The sequence below is a fragment of the Cariama cristata genome, unplaced genomic scaffold (assembly GCF_000690535.1).
Source record: "Cariama cristata isolate BGI_N322 unplaced genomic scaffold, ASM69053v1 scaffold871, whole genome shotgun sequence".
Lineage (NCBI taxonomy): Eukaryota > Metazoa > Chordata > Aves > Cariamiformes > Cariamidae > Cariama > Cariama cristata.
Genome location: NW_009599599.1, coordinates 21,193 through 39,665, shown reverse-complemented (window position 1 = coordinate 39,665; position 18,473 = coordinate 21,193). Strand labels below are relative to the sequence as shown.

Below are 18,473 nucleotides of genomic sequence, written 5' to 3'. Positions count from 1 at the left end.
ATGAAAACCTGCTTCTCTAGATGTATGTCCCATCTTCCCTAGGAATATAAAAGGTAAGTGTTTCTTGTGAGGTAGTTTCTAAGCCAGTTGTCCCCACTTAGAAATACTTACAAATGCAATGCATCTGGGGATTGCCAAAGTAGTTTTCCTGACATTCATCGCAACATCTTCCACTGTAACCTAGCTTACATGGACACTGGCCTGTAAGCTGTAAAGACAGTTAGGATTAAATAACTTCCTGCAGAGTCAAATGGCTGGAAATACATTATTTACTGGGTTTCTTTTTTCTGCCTGTGGCATGTCATATAGCTGTATGGGGACTGCAGTGACACTGCTTGCTCACAGTCTTTGAACACCATGGTTTGTACAGGCCCACCTTTCCCATCTTCCTCCTGAAGGCTGTGAAAACAAAATGGACTTTGAGAGGTGGCTTTGCTTTACTAATATAAAAGATTCTGTATATTCCAGTCTACAGATGCTCTTTGAGAACTCATCCTCTCACTATGATCTGAGAGAGGATTCTTTTCCTTTGCAAAACAGACAAATTTCTTATTTTTGCTGGAGAAAAGTACTCATCTTAACATTTCAACTTTTAACTACATGATATATTAACCGTAACTGAAAACCTCAAGGGAACATTATGCACATTGCCCTAGAAAATTTATTTTGGAATTCAGCTATTAAATTAAACTGCAGGGAATTGCAGCTCTTATAGCTGGTACAGCTCAGAAAAACACTAGTAGTTCTTTGAGGTTAAGAGCTACATTTGCTAGGAAAAATAATAAATCCACTAAATAAACTGGAACAAACAGAAAGCACATTGAAAGGAAAATGTGAAAGCACATCAGCAAGAGCTTGGGATAAGCTCCTGGTGCTCTGAAGTCATTAACAAATTTGCTGTTGACTCCATGGGACCACAATTTCACCTCTCTATTCTGAAACGCTGTTTTATTTTTTCTACATTCTGGCCCTAAAAAGTGCACAGGAGTTAAAGATGAGAAAAGGTACTCTAGCAGTCTGATAGATGAGGCATGATTAATGTAACGGCCACATCTGCTGCTTTATGAAAACAAACACTTAAAAAACATACTCATAAGACTCTTGGGTCCAAGCCTGGACTTCTTTTTTCCCTATACGTACACTTACAAGGCAGTTTTTCCTATGTTACATTTTCTTACAAAGTATTTCTAAGATCTCCTTGACAAAGAAACACACAGGCAAAGAGAAATTGCTTACAAGCAGAGCCACGTTATCAGCACAGCACATTTGATATAATGACTCAAAGTGTGCTCGCACCAGCTGCAAACTTCCAAAGACTTCTTGTTTTCAGGGAGGACGACAAAAAGCTATCCTCATTTATAAGAGGGTCCCCACCATGCCATGCCAAAACACCACCACCTCGGTTCCCTGAAAGCAGAGTAATTTTCTTGCCTGGTTGCACTGGTTGCTTTGGGAGTTTTTTGGATCACAGCCACAGGTCTGACATCCTTTTCCACTAGCCAGGTCCCAGTAGCCAGCGGCACACTGGTCGCATGTCGTGCCCACCACGTTGGGCAGGCAAGGGCAAGCTCCCGTGGCAGGGTCACACAGACAGGCTGTGTCCCCCCCCGGGCACATGGCAGGGCGAACACCCACCGGATTGCACGTGCACCCTGGAAAAAGAAGGGCAATTACTACAGCAGTCGATAATATAGACAATAATATAGATAATATAGACAATAATATAGATAATATAGATTGTCTGTTCATGGACAATCAGAGCTGTATATAAAGCCCATGCTGTAGGTTTACTTCTGGTAAACTTGAACACATTTTTCATCTCATACAGTTTACCTGTCTTTCTATAATAGCTTATATATCGCCTTGACCAAACTTACTGGGAACATTCAGTACTTTTAATACAGACACAAAAAATGAAGGCGTAGTGAATTTTGAATCTTATTAGAATGAAATGTTAAATATGCTGGGTAAGGAGAAGCTGATTTACAGTAGGCACTACCCAGCGTGGGAAACCCCAGTAAGCCAAGTAAGATAAGAAGCCTTCCCTGTGAGGAGCCAAAAGTTCTTGCTTAATCATTTCTAACGGACATCTTCCAAGAATGAACAAGGAACTGTATTTTAGAGTTTCCCAGAAAAAGAGTTTCTTGAAAACACCTGTAATTGTCTGGCCAGTAGAAATTAGACCCTCAGTCAGGCACATTTGTGAAAATAGTCTTTGAGAAACACTGGGAAGAAACTTATGCCTTGCTTTTTCTTACACTCCCACCCTTCTGTTAAAAGTGCTGAGTTATTGACAGTGTCCTTATGGAATCTCTTAAATTGCCTGAACAGTCTCATTCAAGCCACTTAATGAAAACAACCGGTAAGGCAGAGAGCTCAGCAAGAGATCATCTGGTTAACTGAGCATTGCTTAGTTGGCATCAGCCAGCAACATGGATAAAAAATTATCTTTGATTCCTTTACTTTTGATTCCTTCCTGAATGGGCTGAATGCACATTTATTTTTCTAATAAAGAGTACTGTTTTCATTTTACAAATTAGTATTTCCTAGGAGTGATATTCAGTATGAGATTTAGAGAGACTTGGATGTCAAAAAATTTAACAGATGCCATATTAACAGTTATTTGTATCACTGGATAGAACTATATTTCGTGTTCTCGTATTTTGGTCCATGGATCTACTTCAGTTTTACTGTCTCTCCAAGGGCTAACCTCTCCCTATGGCCTAATTTCTTTACAACTTTTCTTGGTAGTAATACAGTTTCAGCGCTGTTGCTTACTTACTTCGACAGTTTTGATCGAGGGCTGAGCCAAAATACCCTGGTTCGCAGAACTGGCAGTGTGCTCCATGGGTGTTGTGTAAACACTTGGTGCATTCCCCAGTGACCCTGTTACAGGACTCTGGGTCTGTCACATCAATGTTGTTATTGCAGGGACATGGTGCACAGTCAAGGCCAGGGCTGCCTGGGTTTTTGTAGAACCCACTAGGACACTCATCACACCGATTGCCTGTCAGAGAGGAAGGTAAAAATATTTCCTGGCTGATGGGAATTAAAGTGAAACATGTAATTTCCAGTAATACTGCTAAAAGATTCAGATTGTCTGTCCAAATGCACACTTCCAATGGAAAATATCCACTGGTTTGAGACTATTGCCCTTTAATCCTATGAGCAGTTTAAGTTACATCACCCACACTGAAATCTGATGGAAATGCACTCTCCTCATCCCAAGTCGTTTTTACCATGAAAGTCCTTTCAGTAGGAGTAAATAGGTACCCCCTCACACAACACCTCCAAACATCTTTTTCCAGCAAAGGCCTTTCAATGGCAGTAGTCAGGGTTTGCCATATTTGCAGGATTTTCCCAGGGGCCTTCACCTTGACTGCAGCATGGGAAGGTGAGGGGTGCCCTTTTCCTGGAGCAACCCAGAGTCTGGCAGACTTGCCCTCCTTTTCTTAACCCACTGGAGGAACACCAGGAGGTCAGATGAGCTCTGGGATGCTCTGTCCTTGCTTTCTGGCATTGCAATTACTTCTGCACACCATCCCAATGCCTGCCCTGATTGGGGTGCTACCTCTCTGCACCTCAGAAACCTTTCTGGGCAGGTTGGTGTTGCTGGGACCTCATCCACTTGCTCATCCTCAACCACAGACTCTGCCTCTTCGCTGAGCTCCTCAGAACCAGAGCCTTTCACAGTCTCTGAGGAAGTGAGCCTGGTGTCACAGAGGTGATCAAGAGCCTTGCCGGGAAGCACCAGGAGGAAGAAAGTCCAGAACTGAGGACTACAGTGGTTTGTGAGGACAGAAGTCCCCTGAGTGAGTACCAAAAAGGATCATTTTGGCCCTACAGCAATTATTCAAGCAAAACTTCTCTTGACTTATAAAGGAGCCTGACCTCAGTAAAGATGACAGCATTGGTTTAATTTTTGGGAATGTTTCCCATTAGGGTTTGCTTCCATCACTGGAGATATTTCCAATGTCCAGGGGGAGGGAAATATCTTCAGTTTTCCCTGCAGAAATTCAAGCTAAGTCAACGGGATCTTAGGAAGCACAGCACCCGTTTGCTGCAAAATATCTGCATTTGAGATAGCTGAGAATGGAAACCTCATTTCTAAAGTGACCATTTGAACAGTGAAACAGTCACTTTTGGGCATAATGTCAAAGCAAGATTCCTCTAGATGAAGAAACATTTTCTCTGATTAGGAAATCTTATCAGCTTTTTGATGCCCTGTTCTTTCCGATTTGGGCTTCCAATGCTTGTTTTTCAGAGGTAATGAGGAACTGCAGTTCTCCCCTGCTCTCCCCACCAGGTTAATGTAGTGCCCCTGGAAAGGAGGAGGTTTCCAGAGAGTGCCATCAGATTAATTAATGGCTTCACTGTATCCATATAGGTGAATCCCATTTTCAAAGACTAATTGCAAAATTCCCACTCTTCTCAGTCAGGACTTCCTCACCTAACTTCAGTAAATTTGAGTGTTAACTTTTCTTATCTATTTTATTACCGTTACCTCACTTGTCATTTCTGAACAGAGGATGGGTGGAGGATGGTCATTTTTCTCTCTTACATTAATTTTAATAGAATCAAACCCAGTCTTTATTTTAATTCGTACCTGAATATCCCTCGAGACAATTGCAGACCAGTTGTGCAGACTGGGAGTCCTGGTAACAGGAATGTGCAAAATACCTATTGCTTGTAGGTGCCCCTGGGCACATACACGGGCGGCAGGGTTCACTGTTCAGAGGGTTTCCATAATAGCCATCCACGCACCTGTCAAAGCAGTCAATACAAAGCAGCAGAAATCATCAAGTGCTCCTTTTAGTCCCTGCAGGTGAACCAATTTTTATGTGTATATAATTAATTTAACATTCCAGGTCATTGTAATGCTATCCCCACTTATTGGCACAGATATATCAAGATTCAAAGGTGTTCTAAAATGGAAAATCAGAGCTGCATTCCCAAAATCTGGAGCAAAAAGAAAAAAACATATGTTTTCTTTTCAAGGAATATTTCTGAAGACTTTCACCTATTCTGGAACAATTTTAATCTAAATTATAATATATACATATAACACATCCCACATGTTCTGCATAGACAGCTAAAAGCTGCCATGTAAAAATTCTGATTATTCACCTATCACCACATATATTCATCTATTTCCATACACACACATGAAGAGTGGTTGGCATGGCAATGGAAAGTCCTGGCATGGGCAAAAAAGCAACGATTCACTCGGAGCACTCAATAGAATATTGCATATTTCAGATGCAGCATACGTATTGAAATCAGCCACGCTCTGTCTGACATGTTCTGCAAACCTGGGGTGACGGACGTTTCAAGGCGGTGGTGGCTGTGCTGTTACCCAAATAGGGGGCTCCTTGGGGGTTCAGCCACCCCCACCACCCTGCCCATTACCTCCGCCTCTGCGTCCCAGCCCCCCGTGGCCCTGCAGCTGTGGCAACGCAGTGGCTTCTGAAGCATCCTCAGTCTTTGATCTGCTTTACTATGGCAAATGGGAGCACAATTCTCTATATGTATACAAGCCAGGCTAAAAGTCTTGGCTATTCGATTATCTTCGCCCTGAGGTCTGGAGCTCCTGCAGAGGCACAGGGCAACAAGTATTTCAGTCTCTCATTTTTAATCTATTTGCCACCTACAAGCACAATAGCCAAAGGCTGTATTGTCCAAAAGCACTGATAGAAAAGCTCAATAGGTTTCATGGGGAAATCCTCTTAAAAGTGAATGGCAAGGTACAATCCAGCCAAACTGAACTAAATAGCTATCGATTTTAATTCTGACATTTGTGTTGAACGCTGATACTGATGCCAGTGTATAGAATAGAAAAGAAGAGCACTGTTTCAAACAGAGCTGGAACACATGGGAAAAGTAATTTGCTGGTCATAGGGAAATAATACAAACCAGCAAACGGGGCATGTTTATTTAAGCTCCTCAGAGATAACTGCAGGTATTAAAATGAGTATTCAGCATGAGGCTAACCTCTTGACAATTTAAAAGCTGGTAGGAGTCAGCGTATCTCGTACGCAGCGCTTTGCACATGTCTCCAAGCACCTGGTGCCATGGCACCCATGTCTCAAATGCCTTCTTGCAGGGAGCCCGCTGCAATGCTGCCTGCATGCCGTGCCTGCAGTCCTCCCACAGGCATTACAAGCACACTCCCACATGTATTTGCAGAACAAATAGGTACCTGTCATTCAGCAGCTAGGCCCAGTTTAATCCTGGCTTTAAGTATGTGTTTCCAGTTAAGGTCATTGATGCGCTCATGGGGATGTAGGTGAACCCCCAGCTACACACACGTTTCAGAGAGCACCAGTGTCTGGGTGAGCTTTGGAGCGCTGCCCATCAACTTACCTTTCACAGTGGCTTCCAGCTGTAAATCCACGGCAGTTCAGGCATGCTCCGGTCACCGGGTCGCAAAGCTCTGCTTAGCCGTTACACGGGCAAGGACGGCAGTGGGGAAATCCAAAATACCCAGCCAGACAGCGGCTGCAGCGCTGACCATCCACCTCCCGTCGGCAGGAGCACTGTCCCGTCACCTGGTCACACAGGGTGCTCAGCGACCCTTGTGGGTGGCACTCGCATGCTGGAAAACACCAGAAGCAAAGCTGTGTCCTGAACATATTCCCACCAATCCCGCTTGTTGCTGACACTGCTCAAAGGCAGTGCGAGCAGCAGGGATGGAAAGTTCATTGTTTGTGGAAACATTTTTTATATTGCTTCACACATAAACATGGATTCAAAGCCCTAAAAAGCTTGGGTATACATGAAGAGCCAGATACTGGTACTGGTACTGGTGCTAGCTGCCAAGTACTCACCGTAGCAGCCGTGGAAGCCGAAGCCGTAGCTGCCTGCAGAGCAGGTATCACAGCAGCGTCCCACAACGTTGGCTTTGCACGGACACTGACCCCCCAGTTTAGTACAGCTGGCGTTCAGCGACCCTTGGGGATTGCACTTACATGCTGCCAAGAGGAAAGAAAAATCAAAATAGGTTTGGTTATGAAGGAGTGTGACTGCTCTCGTAAATGTGCAGGTTTACACTTAAAAATAGGAAGGAAAGAGCTGGATTATTCCCATCAGGGGTTCACTAACCACTGATGGCCATGGTTTGGATTATTTGGTGCTGTAGCATTGATGGTTATGGTGCATCAGGCACCAGCACAAGTCTCAGTGTTGGAGCCGCCATATTCAGGACACTACCTTCAGCACACATTTGGGCTAGGACAGAAGAGGGAGTAGCAAAATGCAGATCCAAAACGGAGATATCCTGAAGTCTAGAAGGGTTCAATATAAATCTATGTCTAGCTGCAGCACAGGACATAACCTGCAAGCAGTATTTAGACAGCCTGTACCTGTGTACTGTTTGCTGCTTTCTGGAGACCTTGGACTAACTTGTTGAGTGAAGCTGGCTTGCTAACTCACAGAGGATGTTTGTCCAGGATGCTCAGATGCCAGCGCTAGAAAGCCAAAGTGCCATGTTTCATTGGGAGAATCCTATTACTATGGGAACTGGGCTAACGGGAGTCAGCACAGCCCAAACTTAAAAAAGGAGGGCTCTGTGGCTGCACAGCCATGACCACCTCACATGATGTGGGAGTGAGGCATCGGTCATTCTAAAAATAGCCCAAACCAAGCAGATGCAATCAGGTGCATTAGAGGCAAGGCTCCCTGAAAGGAGCTGGCCACCAAAGTTGTCCAGAAAGCCCCCTCCTGTTATTGGAAGTGCAGAGAAGCTCCATTTCTTTGGGTGTAACACCAAGTCTCCTGAGCTACCGAGTCCAGTTGCCCTTTCTGCGGTGGGACCAGGAGACTGCTTGGGGCTTCAAACCTCACCTGCCACTGCCCTCTTGCTGGGACACCACCGAGGTTTTCTTGGTGAATCTCTTCCAGTACATCAGCTTGTGTGCCATCATGCCTGGAATCCTACCAGGGCATCCAGCTGGCCTGCAGCATCCAGAGAGAGGGCTTAAAAATGCCTCTGTCATTTTACAGCAGCCAGAAAAGTAGGAAAGTTACTGCTTTGGCCATCTGGTGAAGCTGGATCTGATTGAAATGCTCTTCAGAAAACACACAAGCACTGCCATAGACCCTGTCATGCTGCTCCATGAAGCTCATCGGGGGTGATGGACTCCGAGAGCCATGCAACCAAAAGGTGTGCGGTGCAGTCAGGGTTCAGCGGGACATCCTGCACATCCATACTTACTGCATGCCGATCGGCTTCACTTACCTACACCACCACAGGCTGAGAGCTCTCCAGTCAACGTGTCCTACAAACCCAAGGGAAAACCAGCAACTGCCTGAAAGAGCTGCCTGTGCAGGTTGCTCCTTACCAACGGCACCGTTGTGAATGCGGGCTGACATGCTCGCTATGAGCCGCGCGCACGCTTCGGGCAGGATGTGAGGTCCAACTTCTGATGCAATTTCAATACAGTGATACTTCTGGTACTCCTCTAAATCCTTTTCACTGCATAAGTTCTCCACAGAGCTGATTCTGGGAATAAGTCCAAGCTTTGGAGTTAAGAGGGAAAAGAAAATATTTTTACTTAGATATGCTGAAAACCAGAATTTCCCACATTCTCTTACTGTGCTCTGCATTGCAAGGACAGAGGCCTGGAGCACTGCATTTCCAAATCTGCCATTGTGCTCCTCAGTCATCTAAATTCACATTTATTCTGAAGGTCTAGACATTCCCCGAGTTCTTCAAATGAAAGAGACTGTGTATAAAAAAGTCAGATTATAATAAGACCTCAGATATAGACTCAGAACTGGCTTTGCTTTTAAGAGGTGCTGTGTTGATGACTCCAAAAGCAGTATCTGGCCAAAAATTTTGCTTGTACTAACGAGATAGAGAAAAATCAGCTGAAGGTTCTATGTCCATGTATGGCCAGCCCTTGTCAGGTCCAGTTCTACAGAAGTAATTAGAGGAATGGACTTAAAAATATTTTTCTCAAGAGAAGGACCCAAAACTAACACCCAGTTCCTGACTTGGGAAATGTCTGGACCCAATGCCTGGGAAAGTACAGAACCAATTTTACTTTTCCAATGTAATCTTTAAATATATCCATGATTTTTTAATTAGATTCAGGCAAATTACAGAGATTTTTTTAAAAAAACCTAAGTCATGAAGAACTGCATGAATTTATATCCCTAACCACAGCATCTTGTCAGCATATGTGGAGTGTACTCATAATAAACGAACAACAGATAGAGACACATATTCTGATTATTAACACATGCAACAAGTATGACTTGATGAGCTATTAGGATATTGCTCCATGAAAATTAAAATAGATACAATTCTGTCTTTCCATATAAAAACATGCAAACACAGTGCCAATGGAGGTAAGCAGAAGCACACTTCCCTGAGTTCTTATTAAAAGAAATTATTTTCAAATCTTTTGAGTAAGTATATGTAAAAAAAAAAAAAGTTACACTGGTATAAATACAGCCTCAAGGGAATTGTGACAGAACTACTCACTGAGTCAATCAAGATGAATGATTTCGCCTTTGGGTCAGAGGCAGAAGACTGAGAAAAATACACATCCACAGAATATTCTGTCTCTGGCTCCAGGCAGACTGGAGTTTGCAGAAGAGCAATCCTGTTTAGCAGAAATAAAGCGCAGTTATAGCCAGGAGTTGGGACAAGGCAAGTTTATGGGATGCTGTGATCTCTCCCTTCCCTCTGTGCCTGCATCCTAATGCCTGCAGCCCCGAGCAAGCCCTGCTGCTGTGGGGAGCACACCCAGCCTCACTGCTTGCAGGCTTTGGGAAAGCTGCAAGACTTCTGCCTGGATGATCCACCAAGCACAATTTAAACCTGGTGAGGTTAAACTGAAAATGGCAGGATTTACTACTTCAGGCAAAGGAGTTTGCAACTCACTGTTCATATTTGTCCTTCCCTGTCCCTGTTTCATCAAGACTTTGGTCACATGCTCTTGGATCCTCTCTATTCTTTACATAGGTCCAAGTTGAAAAGCTGGTTTTGAAAAGGCTAGGACACTGACTTTAAGACAATATATCATTTCTATACTGAAACAGCTGCAGATGGATCTTCACCAAAGCAACACCTAACCCCAGCAGGACCTCAGGCTGCTCTCCTCGCTTGGGCAAACCTTTGCCATGCTGAGGACTGGAGCATCAGACTCTTCCTTAGAGCCTACGTGGTATTGTGGTGTGACAGCAACAGGAAAGGCCACACATGTGTTTCTAATATTCCCACTTTCCCACATATTTACCGCTCTGCAGTGCTTCAGTAAAAAAAAAAGATTTGTACACAGAAAATATACAGGCAAAAGGACAGGAATAGTCAGACCTCTTTGTAGCTGGGAGAGGCAACGCATGTGGCTCCTGTGAGAGGCCCTTGTTTTTGCAGTGTTGACTGGACAAAATACCAGTGGGCTGGATGGCAACACTTGCTAGCCAGTCGTCCAAGGACTATAAACAAAGGACAAAAATTATGGTAATTTTTCATATCTGAAAAACTTACTTTCTCTTTGCCAGGGTTAACAAAAACCGTCTGAATGATTGCACGCTGCAATGACAAAACAGATTTTCTCTTTGTTCTTTACATGACTAAAAACCCAATATTATTTGTGAAAAATGCCCTGTATCTGCAATGGCTAATTGAAAAGCAGAGACGGAAATGGGACCTCAGTTAGTGCAAATGGAAACAGTTCTGTTAAAGTCATTGGAGTTGTTTCCTTTCTCAGCACAGTGTTGTCCTGGAGATATCCTTCATCATCTCCCTCCTCTCACATCTAATAAGGAATAACAAACATAAAAGACTTTGTAACAAAAGTCTTTAAATTCAACTGTTTAATCCAACCCTTAGAAGGAAAAAGCTACATCGAACCAGCCCACTGCAAAATTGTTCTCACGTTTTAAGACACTGGGAGTTTTATTTGCCCCAGAATGACAGTAAAAGAACAGAGTACAATAGACAGAAGGAGGATCTCAAGTGGCGGGATTGTCCCAGTGAGCTGCAAAGCGAAGAGCAAGGCATGTACAAATACTGGTACCAATAAAACACTTGCCTGTGTTTTTGAAGACATGGGCGTAGACTTGGGTTTAACCAGATTTGGGTTAACAGATTTTGCTAGACATTTCATCATCATTGAGAAATTTTGTCCAAGCAAAAAATAAGATTCCAGCTATTTTCCTACAATTTTCACACATCTCGGAGCCCAGCTGGAGCAACTGGGAAGTTGGATGTGTTCAAAAGCCCTGGCTGAATATCTACTCAGATCACTCCTGCCTGTGCCTTCCTTTTTTTAATCCCAGCAAGAAGTCTAAAAATCTAAAAGAAGCTGCATTTCGCATGTATCAATTTGTGAACAGAAGTCCTGCACAAGTGAAGGTACCAAAAGAGGAACTCCAGAAGATGAAATCTTGGCTTATACTTAGAAAAAACACTTGTAGTGCTGATTTTTCAGATTTGAGTGGAAAAGGTTAAGGGGATCAGTGGAGGGCATATTACTTGTTTGATAATGATGAAAAGGCGAACGATTTTAATTTTAAATATAAAGAGTGGGACAAGTTGCTGCATCCTATTATTGACAAAATAGACCCTGCATCTATCACAACATCTCAAGACACACAAGACATCACAAGTACCTCAGGCTCATAACGAATCGTGATATCAAAATCCATAGCAAAGGGAATGTTGCTGATGGCAAATCTCAGCCCAGCTCTGCTGGGAACGCGGGCAAAGCCAGGTCCTGTCCATGTAACAGACCGACCGGCACTGGGCTGCCTGAAAACCACCGCCACAGCCGAGTCCTGTCCAAGCTGCATCGCACCCTGCAAAGACATATTGACATTTCCAACAACACGCAGAGTCAAATTACAAAAAGACAAACTTAGAAAAAAGAAAGGAAATATTTTTGCTGTTGTTTACTTATTTTGGTCATCAGTCAGCCTCCTTTTCTGAACAAGCTCAAGATCAATGATCTAAGAACTCTCCCAAATGTAGGAGGTTTAGGGTCACATATAAAGGAGAGCTTCCTATAGCTTTGCAACAAGAGAAACAAGAGGGACTAGAATAATCCATCCATCTCCGTATGTTTGGCATCTCCAAGCATTCACATTGCAAACCTTAAACAGAATAAGTTTGACTTTAGACATGGCTGGACTTTTCATTATAAGCTGAATAAATAAATATCAATATTTACAATGCCAAAGCTGACAGCATTTAAATGCAGTAGGTACTATGTTAATATCTTGATAAACTTGTTGGAAAATGGAAAATGTTAAATGTTGGAAATATCTTGCAAGCAAAACAAAACCAAAAAAGATTTTACCTTTCATGAGGGCTCTTCTCTTCTAAACAATTCATTGAACCTGAGTCTACAATGGCACTGGACATAGTGGAGCAAAGTTGATTGTGTAAATTACAAAATGTCCAGCCCAACTGCGTACCAAAAAAATTGATTTAATTTGTGTCAGGATTGTAACATCTAGGATTGCGAATCCCAAGTGCTCAGACATTTCCTTGCCCTCTGTTGCAAAATAAAATTTTAGTATTTGATATAGTCTTAAGTAAGTATTCCAGTACCAATATACCTGTTCCAGTCCAGATTTTCTTACACTTCGTTTCTTGCTCCTGTTTAACACAATCTTCCCATTTTCAATTGTGAACTCATAGCCTTGCTTCTGGAAGTAGATGTCACACCTTGGAAGAATGCTTGGTTTAACCTATGAAGTAATGAGAGAGAGGCAGCACTGTCTCAACAATTTTGAATGGTAGGTAAGCGCCTAAATGAAAAACCACGTTCTTAAAACAAGCTCTATTCTCTGCTGGATGAAACTCTAAACTACGGCCCAGCAGCTGCTGGAAACCCTTTTCCTTCACTCCCTTAAAATTAACTTGCACTTCCTCTCATAAGCTATGTCCCAGACATCTGTTTTCCATTTAATTATTGGACTGTAGGATGATTACTGGTTGTGATTATAGCTAAATATTTGCGGATGTGACCTGCAAATAAACATTTTTTTATTATTGCTTCTCTATAGCTTCTGGACAACATATTGGAGAAGAAATGCTAGTAAAAACATAGGCAGCAGAAGGGATGCATTCCAGACATGTACTCTGCATGGGGAACAACTACCCCCATGTTGAGAGGGAAAAAAAATTTTTTTAAAAATTTTGTAAAAACATTACAGATGGATGCCAAATTCTTGAGGAAATTGGGCTACAATCAGTGTCATTATATAAGGCAGCAAGAATGAGTCCAATGGAGCAGAGAGGAATTTGATTCTTCCCCTGTCGGAGATTCCCAGAAATATCACAGTTCGTGATAGCTGTTGGCAATTCAAACATTTTCCTCTAATTTAAATAATTAAATTAATTTTGCTAATTCATGCTAGACCAGCCCGCACTTGAGAAGCAGCAAGGACAGCTTTGCAGTCACACCATGCTGAGCGATTGTCCCTTGGTAATAGCCACAGTTATGGGATAGTCCGGTCCATGAAGAACACGGATGAACTGAGGACAGTCAAGGGATTTGCTTTGTATCTTCCTGCTAAAGAGCCTCTCCGGCTGCTCCCTGAGCAAGTGCTCCTCTCCTCAGCCTCAGCTCCTGTGCCACCATCGCATGGATCCCCTCTCAGTACGACACCTCAAAAGCCAACTACGTACCAAGGGTGCAGAGCCAGAAAGGGGCTTTGCATGCTCAGCTTCATAAATATAATAATCCAGGGGCAAAAAGAAGTAGCCTGGGGCTGGCTCGTTACACTGGCGGCTCACGATGTTGGGAAGACACTTGCACTGACCATCCTTCGGTGAGCACCTAGGGTAAGAGTTGGTAAAGGGAAGACGTTAGAGAGCAGCACGGATGGGTCCTCACAGCACGAGAGCAGCTCAGCTCTGCCCTTGTTTCAGCTTTGCTTCGTTTCTTCCATTGTCAAATTGCGTCCCCTATTAAACTTCTTCTAAAGTTAATTAAACGTCTATGTATGTGAAGCACAGTTATCCTTCTGTTTCCTGAGCATCCGTTACTATCTATTCCTGTATCCATTGCTTGTATCTGTTTCTATATCTATTACTGTATCTATCACTATTCTTAACCATCTATCACCTGCAATTTTGGAGGCAGGACATGAGATCAGAAGAACCTTTGATTTGATGCGATATGGTAGTTCTCATATACTTGCACTCTTATTTAATACATCAGATGACTTCTAGCTTTGATTCACCTGCTCACAAGGAGCTGCTCTACAGCATCCATCTATGCGTTCCTATGTCTGAAGTCTAACAGCACTAGTGAAGACCCCTACCCAACAGACTTCTGGAGGAGCCCAACTGAAACCAAGTGTGCTTCTAAAAGCACGTATTTTGAGTAGGAGCCAGTATGTCAGAAAAAATTAAGGTATTTCTAGCTTTTAAAGAAGAAGTAGGAAGCTACATTAAAAATGCCACCTCTAACTAACTTCTAATTTCTATTAATATTAGGGTCTCTGGTTCTCTCAAGCCATGCAGTTTATATTTTATATTAAACAATTCTTGGCTCAAGCTGATTCAGAATTGGTGTCAAAGGAAAAAGGTAAATCCCCTTACCACAAATAAATCTCCAAGATCCCAGCCCGACTTTACACTGTTTGTATATGATGAAATTACATCTACAGTCTATTTTCCTATTTGTACTGAGACTCTATTAACCTAATGAGAAAATCTAGCCAAAGAGTTTATAAAAATTAAAACCAAGAAAGAACTTGAAGAAATTAACTTACAAGTTATTCTGCGATCCACCTATATCACAGTCACACGGAGAACAGCCATACAAGCTGTTGCCAAGACCCCAGTATCCTACCTGTGATAAAAAGTGAAAGAAAATTTTTTACAGCAAATATTTAAGTATCTATAGCAAACCAGAACTTATTCCCCTGTTTGAACGATGCTTTGGGGCACTACTGTGCTGCTGCCTGTGCTTGGCCATGGGAGATTGCCTCTCTTGCCAGATTGCATGGGTGTTCAGCCACTACAAGAGCCGGATATTTACCCACTTGTGCAAGCAAGTTGCTCTGTAAACAGCAAAGACGGCCTCAGGACATGATTTTGCATTTCCTTCCCTTCCTGGGAGTGCTCCTCCTAGTGCAATTTGATTGCACAAATGCTTGCAAGCAGTAAAAAAGAACCAGATGTATCAATGTAAAATGGGAGCATATAGCTGTAAAATTATTTTGAATTTTGACTAATTGTTCACTTTTCTGGCAATGAAAAAGTGGGAGATGGAAGAGGAGACTTCTAAAACCACATGCAGAAGTAATAACAAAAACTGAGTACGTACAACGCATTTTTCACAACGTCGCCCTGTAGCAAACCGCTGGCAGAGGCACTCTCCCGTGGCAGGATCACAGATGGAGAAGGGCAAACTGCCAGAGGGATCACAGTTGCAGGCTGCAAGGAGAGAAATGTGCAGTTACCTCTGCAGGCCCCAGTGACAACAGCAGGATTGGCATTTGCTTTAGATGTGGCATCAGCATGACAGGCCGTCTCCATCCTCCTCCAGACAGATGCTCTGCAGATGGACATGCCCTGGACCATTTTCTCGGTGGGTACCCTCTCCGAGGGGAGCAGGGGTACTGGCAGAAGTCTGGCGTGGTGGTTTGCCGTGTGCTGCGTGCTGCTCTGCACTGCACAGTCTTGCATGTTGCTGAGTACCATGCCGCAGGCAGAAAGTGCTCACAAGCCCCCAAACCCCCTACTCGCGCCTGGGTAGGGGCGGGATGTGTTTTTCAGCAAGTCTCTCTCAGAGGAATGGCTGGCTGCAAGCTCTCAGGGCAAGGCAGCAGCTCCTGCCATCTTGGCACCGCACTGTGCAGTGCAGAGTCCAACTGTTCTAATAGCCCTTCTGCGGCTTTTCATTCACCCTTATGCTGATTTTGATGCTAAAATAATGTTTGTGTGTTTTAATCTCCCTTTTCAATTAAATTGCATATTTAAAAATCCTTCTGTTAACAACAGCCTGATCTATTATAGTGTAGTATGGATTCTGTGAGTGATTTTGCATCTTTTCAGTCTCAGATGCTGCACCAGGAACATTAAATTACATTGACATTAAATTAGAGTAGGCAACTGGGTATTTTGTGAAGGAGGTAGTGCATCAGCGTGTGCATCTGTGCATTCAACTACCTCCATCTCTTAAAAATGCTTTGGAAATAAGAATAAAAGAGGTAGTTTACATACGCTGGCAGCCCAGAGGGTCACTGCCGCTCAGCCCATAGTGGTTCGCCCTGCACTTGTCGCAGCGGACACCTTCCACGTTCTCCTTGCAAGGGCACCGGCCCGCGACCGTTCCCAGAGCAGGATCTGTGCGGCTCTCGCACACGCCGTTGTGCAACGTACCTTCTGGGTCACAGTTGCAGGCTACAGGCATGGTCAAGGAGACACATAAAAAAGCACATTTAGACATAAGCATGAAAACGCAATTATAGAGCTGCTGGTAGGCACAAATTCAGGATTCTTGTAAAGATTAGAGACGTTCATCCGTGCTCGCTGTGTTGGATGCTTTACAATTAATGCACAGCAGCTGTTAAGAAATATCATGAGAATGTTTCCAAGACCTGTTTTTCCCCTGGAGTTACAGTCTTCACTTTGTTAGAAATATACCCTTTGCTTTGGGTAGAATAGGTATCACTCATCCACTCCCTGCCCTCTCCAGAGTACTTGGGGAGGAGCGGGCCCCACACTTTTGGGGATGCTCTCATGAAAGCTGTAGGGTTGCAGGGCTACCACACATGAGCCACATCCCCAGAGCTGGTCTGAGTTGACCACGGCTGAATTATTTACTGGAAGCAATGGATTCAGCATGGGACACTGCCTTCATGATGCATCCCATTTTTTCCTAAGGCACTATCCATTTCTCACAGCAGAGCTGACATCTACCACACCACTCCCCTGGGTAATCACCCCTTGGCCCCTTAAGGACACCAAACAATTACTACAATTAAATTATACTTAGAGCAATTTTCCCATCCTATGTTAATACTCAATTTAGCTCATATTTCAGAAGAAGGGCTTTTATGCCTGAAAGACTATTTCTTGCATATGGCAGGTATCTAACAAAAGGTATTACTCCTCCCATCATTTTGCACCTCTTCTGTAATCCCTGACTATCACAGAAGCAACAGCACTACTGCTATTCATATTTATATTGATGTTGTCCATGGAAGATGATAGCCCTGCTGGACTGCTAAGCTCAGTTTAGCAATAAGTTGGAATATGCAGCTGTTTTTACAATGCTGATTCAAGGATGCTGTCATGCAGCTACTTTATAAGGCAGTTTGGATGTTATAGGTTTCGTAACATTTTTACAACTGTATGAACATTTAAGCACGGGGATGCCATAGGGTTCAGAACAAAGAGAATCAGAACCACCTTGTTTTGAGTCATTCTTACAGAAGCTAAAAAAGAAAAGCTTACGGAGGCACGCCTGAGGGTCTGAGATAACTTTGAATGGATCCCGGTAAAAGAAACGTTTGCACTGGTCACAGTGTTGCCCCGTGGTGTTGTCCTGACAGTCCTCACAAACACCACCGCTGACCCCGCCGCTGGCCTGGTACACGGCCATGTCGAAGTGGCATCTGCCAGAGTGGCCGTTGCAGTTACACCCTGAAACCAAAACAAACATCGGGGTATTTCGCACCACGACTCCTATTACTGTGGTTTTTGCCACCATTGCTGTCTACCGCTAACACAGGGTTACTCGTTACTTGTACAATTTCAGTGCCCCAGGGAGAGTACATCTTCTCGGGCCTTGTGCTTTACAGCTGGGGGGAAACATCGGAGACTTAGGACAGAGCTGGGCCCTGCACTTGGAAAAGTACCCATGCAGGTGTGTGTGCCTGATACGCGGTGGGGAGCACTGCCCGCTGAAGAAAGATCTAGCTGAATATTTGTTACAGATTCTAATATATTATTCTTGTATATCCTACATTACTCATTATTGTGGAAATAAATAATTTAGCCTTGTCTAAATTCTTCTTTCATTCACAAGAAAGACCCTAGGCAAACCAGTGAGTGATCTTTTTTGCATGAGTTGCTTTTTTCTCTTCGTTGTTTTTTTCTCTTTATGAAAAGTAAGAACATGAAACAGCTCTCCTTCTTGTAGGGCAACACAGCACCGATGGATACAGGAATCCACCTGTTTTTCTAGATAAGACATGGAAATGTCTCCCTCCCAGAAACCTGGCCATCCCATTACGCATTGGGCTGGGATTGTGGTACACCCACCTCCCAGCTACTAAAAAGGAAACAATACGTTTGAGTTACGTTTGCAAGCATTATCTTGTGTCCCTTCAGCTGGCCTCCAAGGAGCATCATTGTAGAAGTCTTTACATCTTTCACAAGACAAACCTTCAGTGTTATGGTGACAGATACACCTCCCATGGACCTGCAACGTGGTGAGAACAGAGAGGAGGTAAGAGGGGAGAGGAGAGGAGAGGAGAGGAGAGGAGAGGAGAGGAGA

At 43.5% G+C, this 18,473-nt stretch overlaps 1 protein-coding gene across 1 annotated transcript in view; it reads right to left on the bottom strand.

Annotated features, from left to right (window-relative positions):
* Positions 1 to 18,473, bottom strand: part of LAMB4 (laminin, beta 4) — a 42,361-nt gene that overhangs the window by 13,116 nt on the left and 10,772 nt on the right. The window contains 16 exon segments of the mRNA XM_009709719.1: positions 112 to 208; positions 1,432 to 1,652; positions 2,783 to 3,007; positions 4,607 to 4,764; positions 6,364 to 6,595; positions 6,828 to 6,971; positions 8,340 to 8,517; positions 9,488 to 9,608; positions 10,322 to 10,443; positions 11,623 to 11,808; positions 13,646 to 13,796; positions 14,737 to 14,816; positions 15,294 to 15,403; positions 16,193 to 16,372; positions 17,429 to 17,617; positions 18,278 to 18,398. Of these exon segments, the coding sequence (XP_009708021.1) occupies positions 112 to 208; positions 1,432 to 1,652; positions 2,783 to 3,007; positions 4,607 to 4,764; positions 6,364 to 6,595; positions 6,828 to 6,971; positions 8,340 to 8,517; positions 9,488 to 9,608; positions 10,322 to 10,443; positions 11,623 to 11,808; positions 13,646 to 13,796; positions 14,737 to 14,816; positions 15,294 to 15,403; positions 16,193 to 16,372; positions 17,429 to 17,617; positions 18,278 to 18,398 (2,515 nt within the window).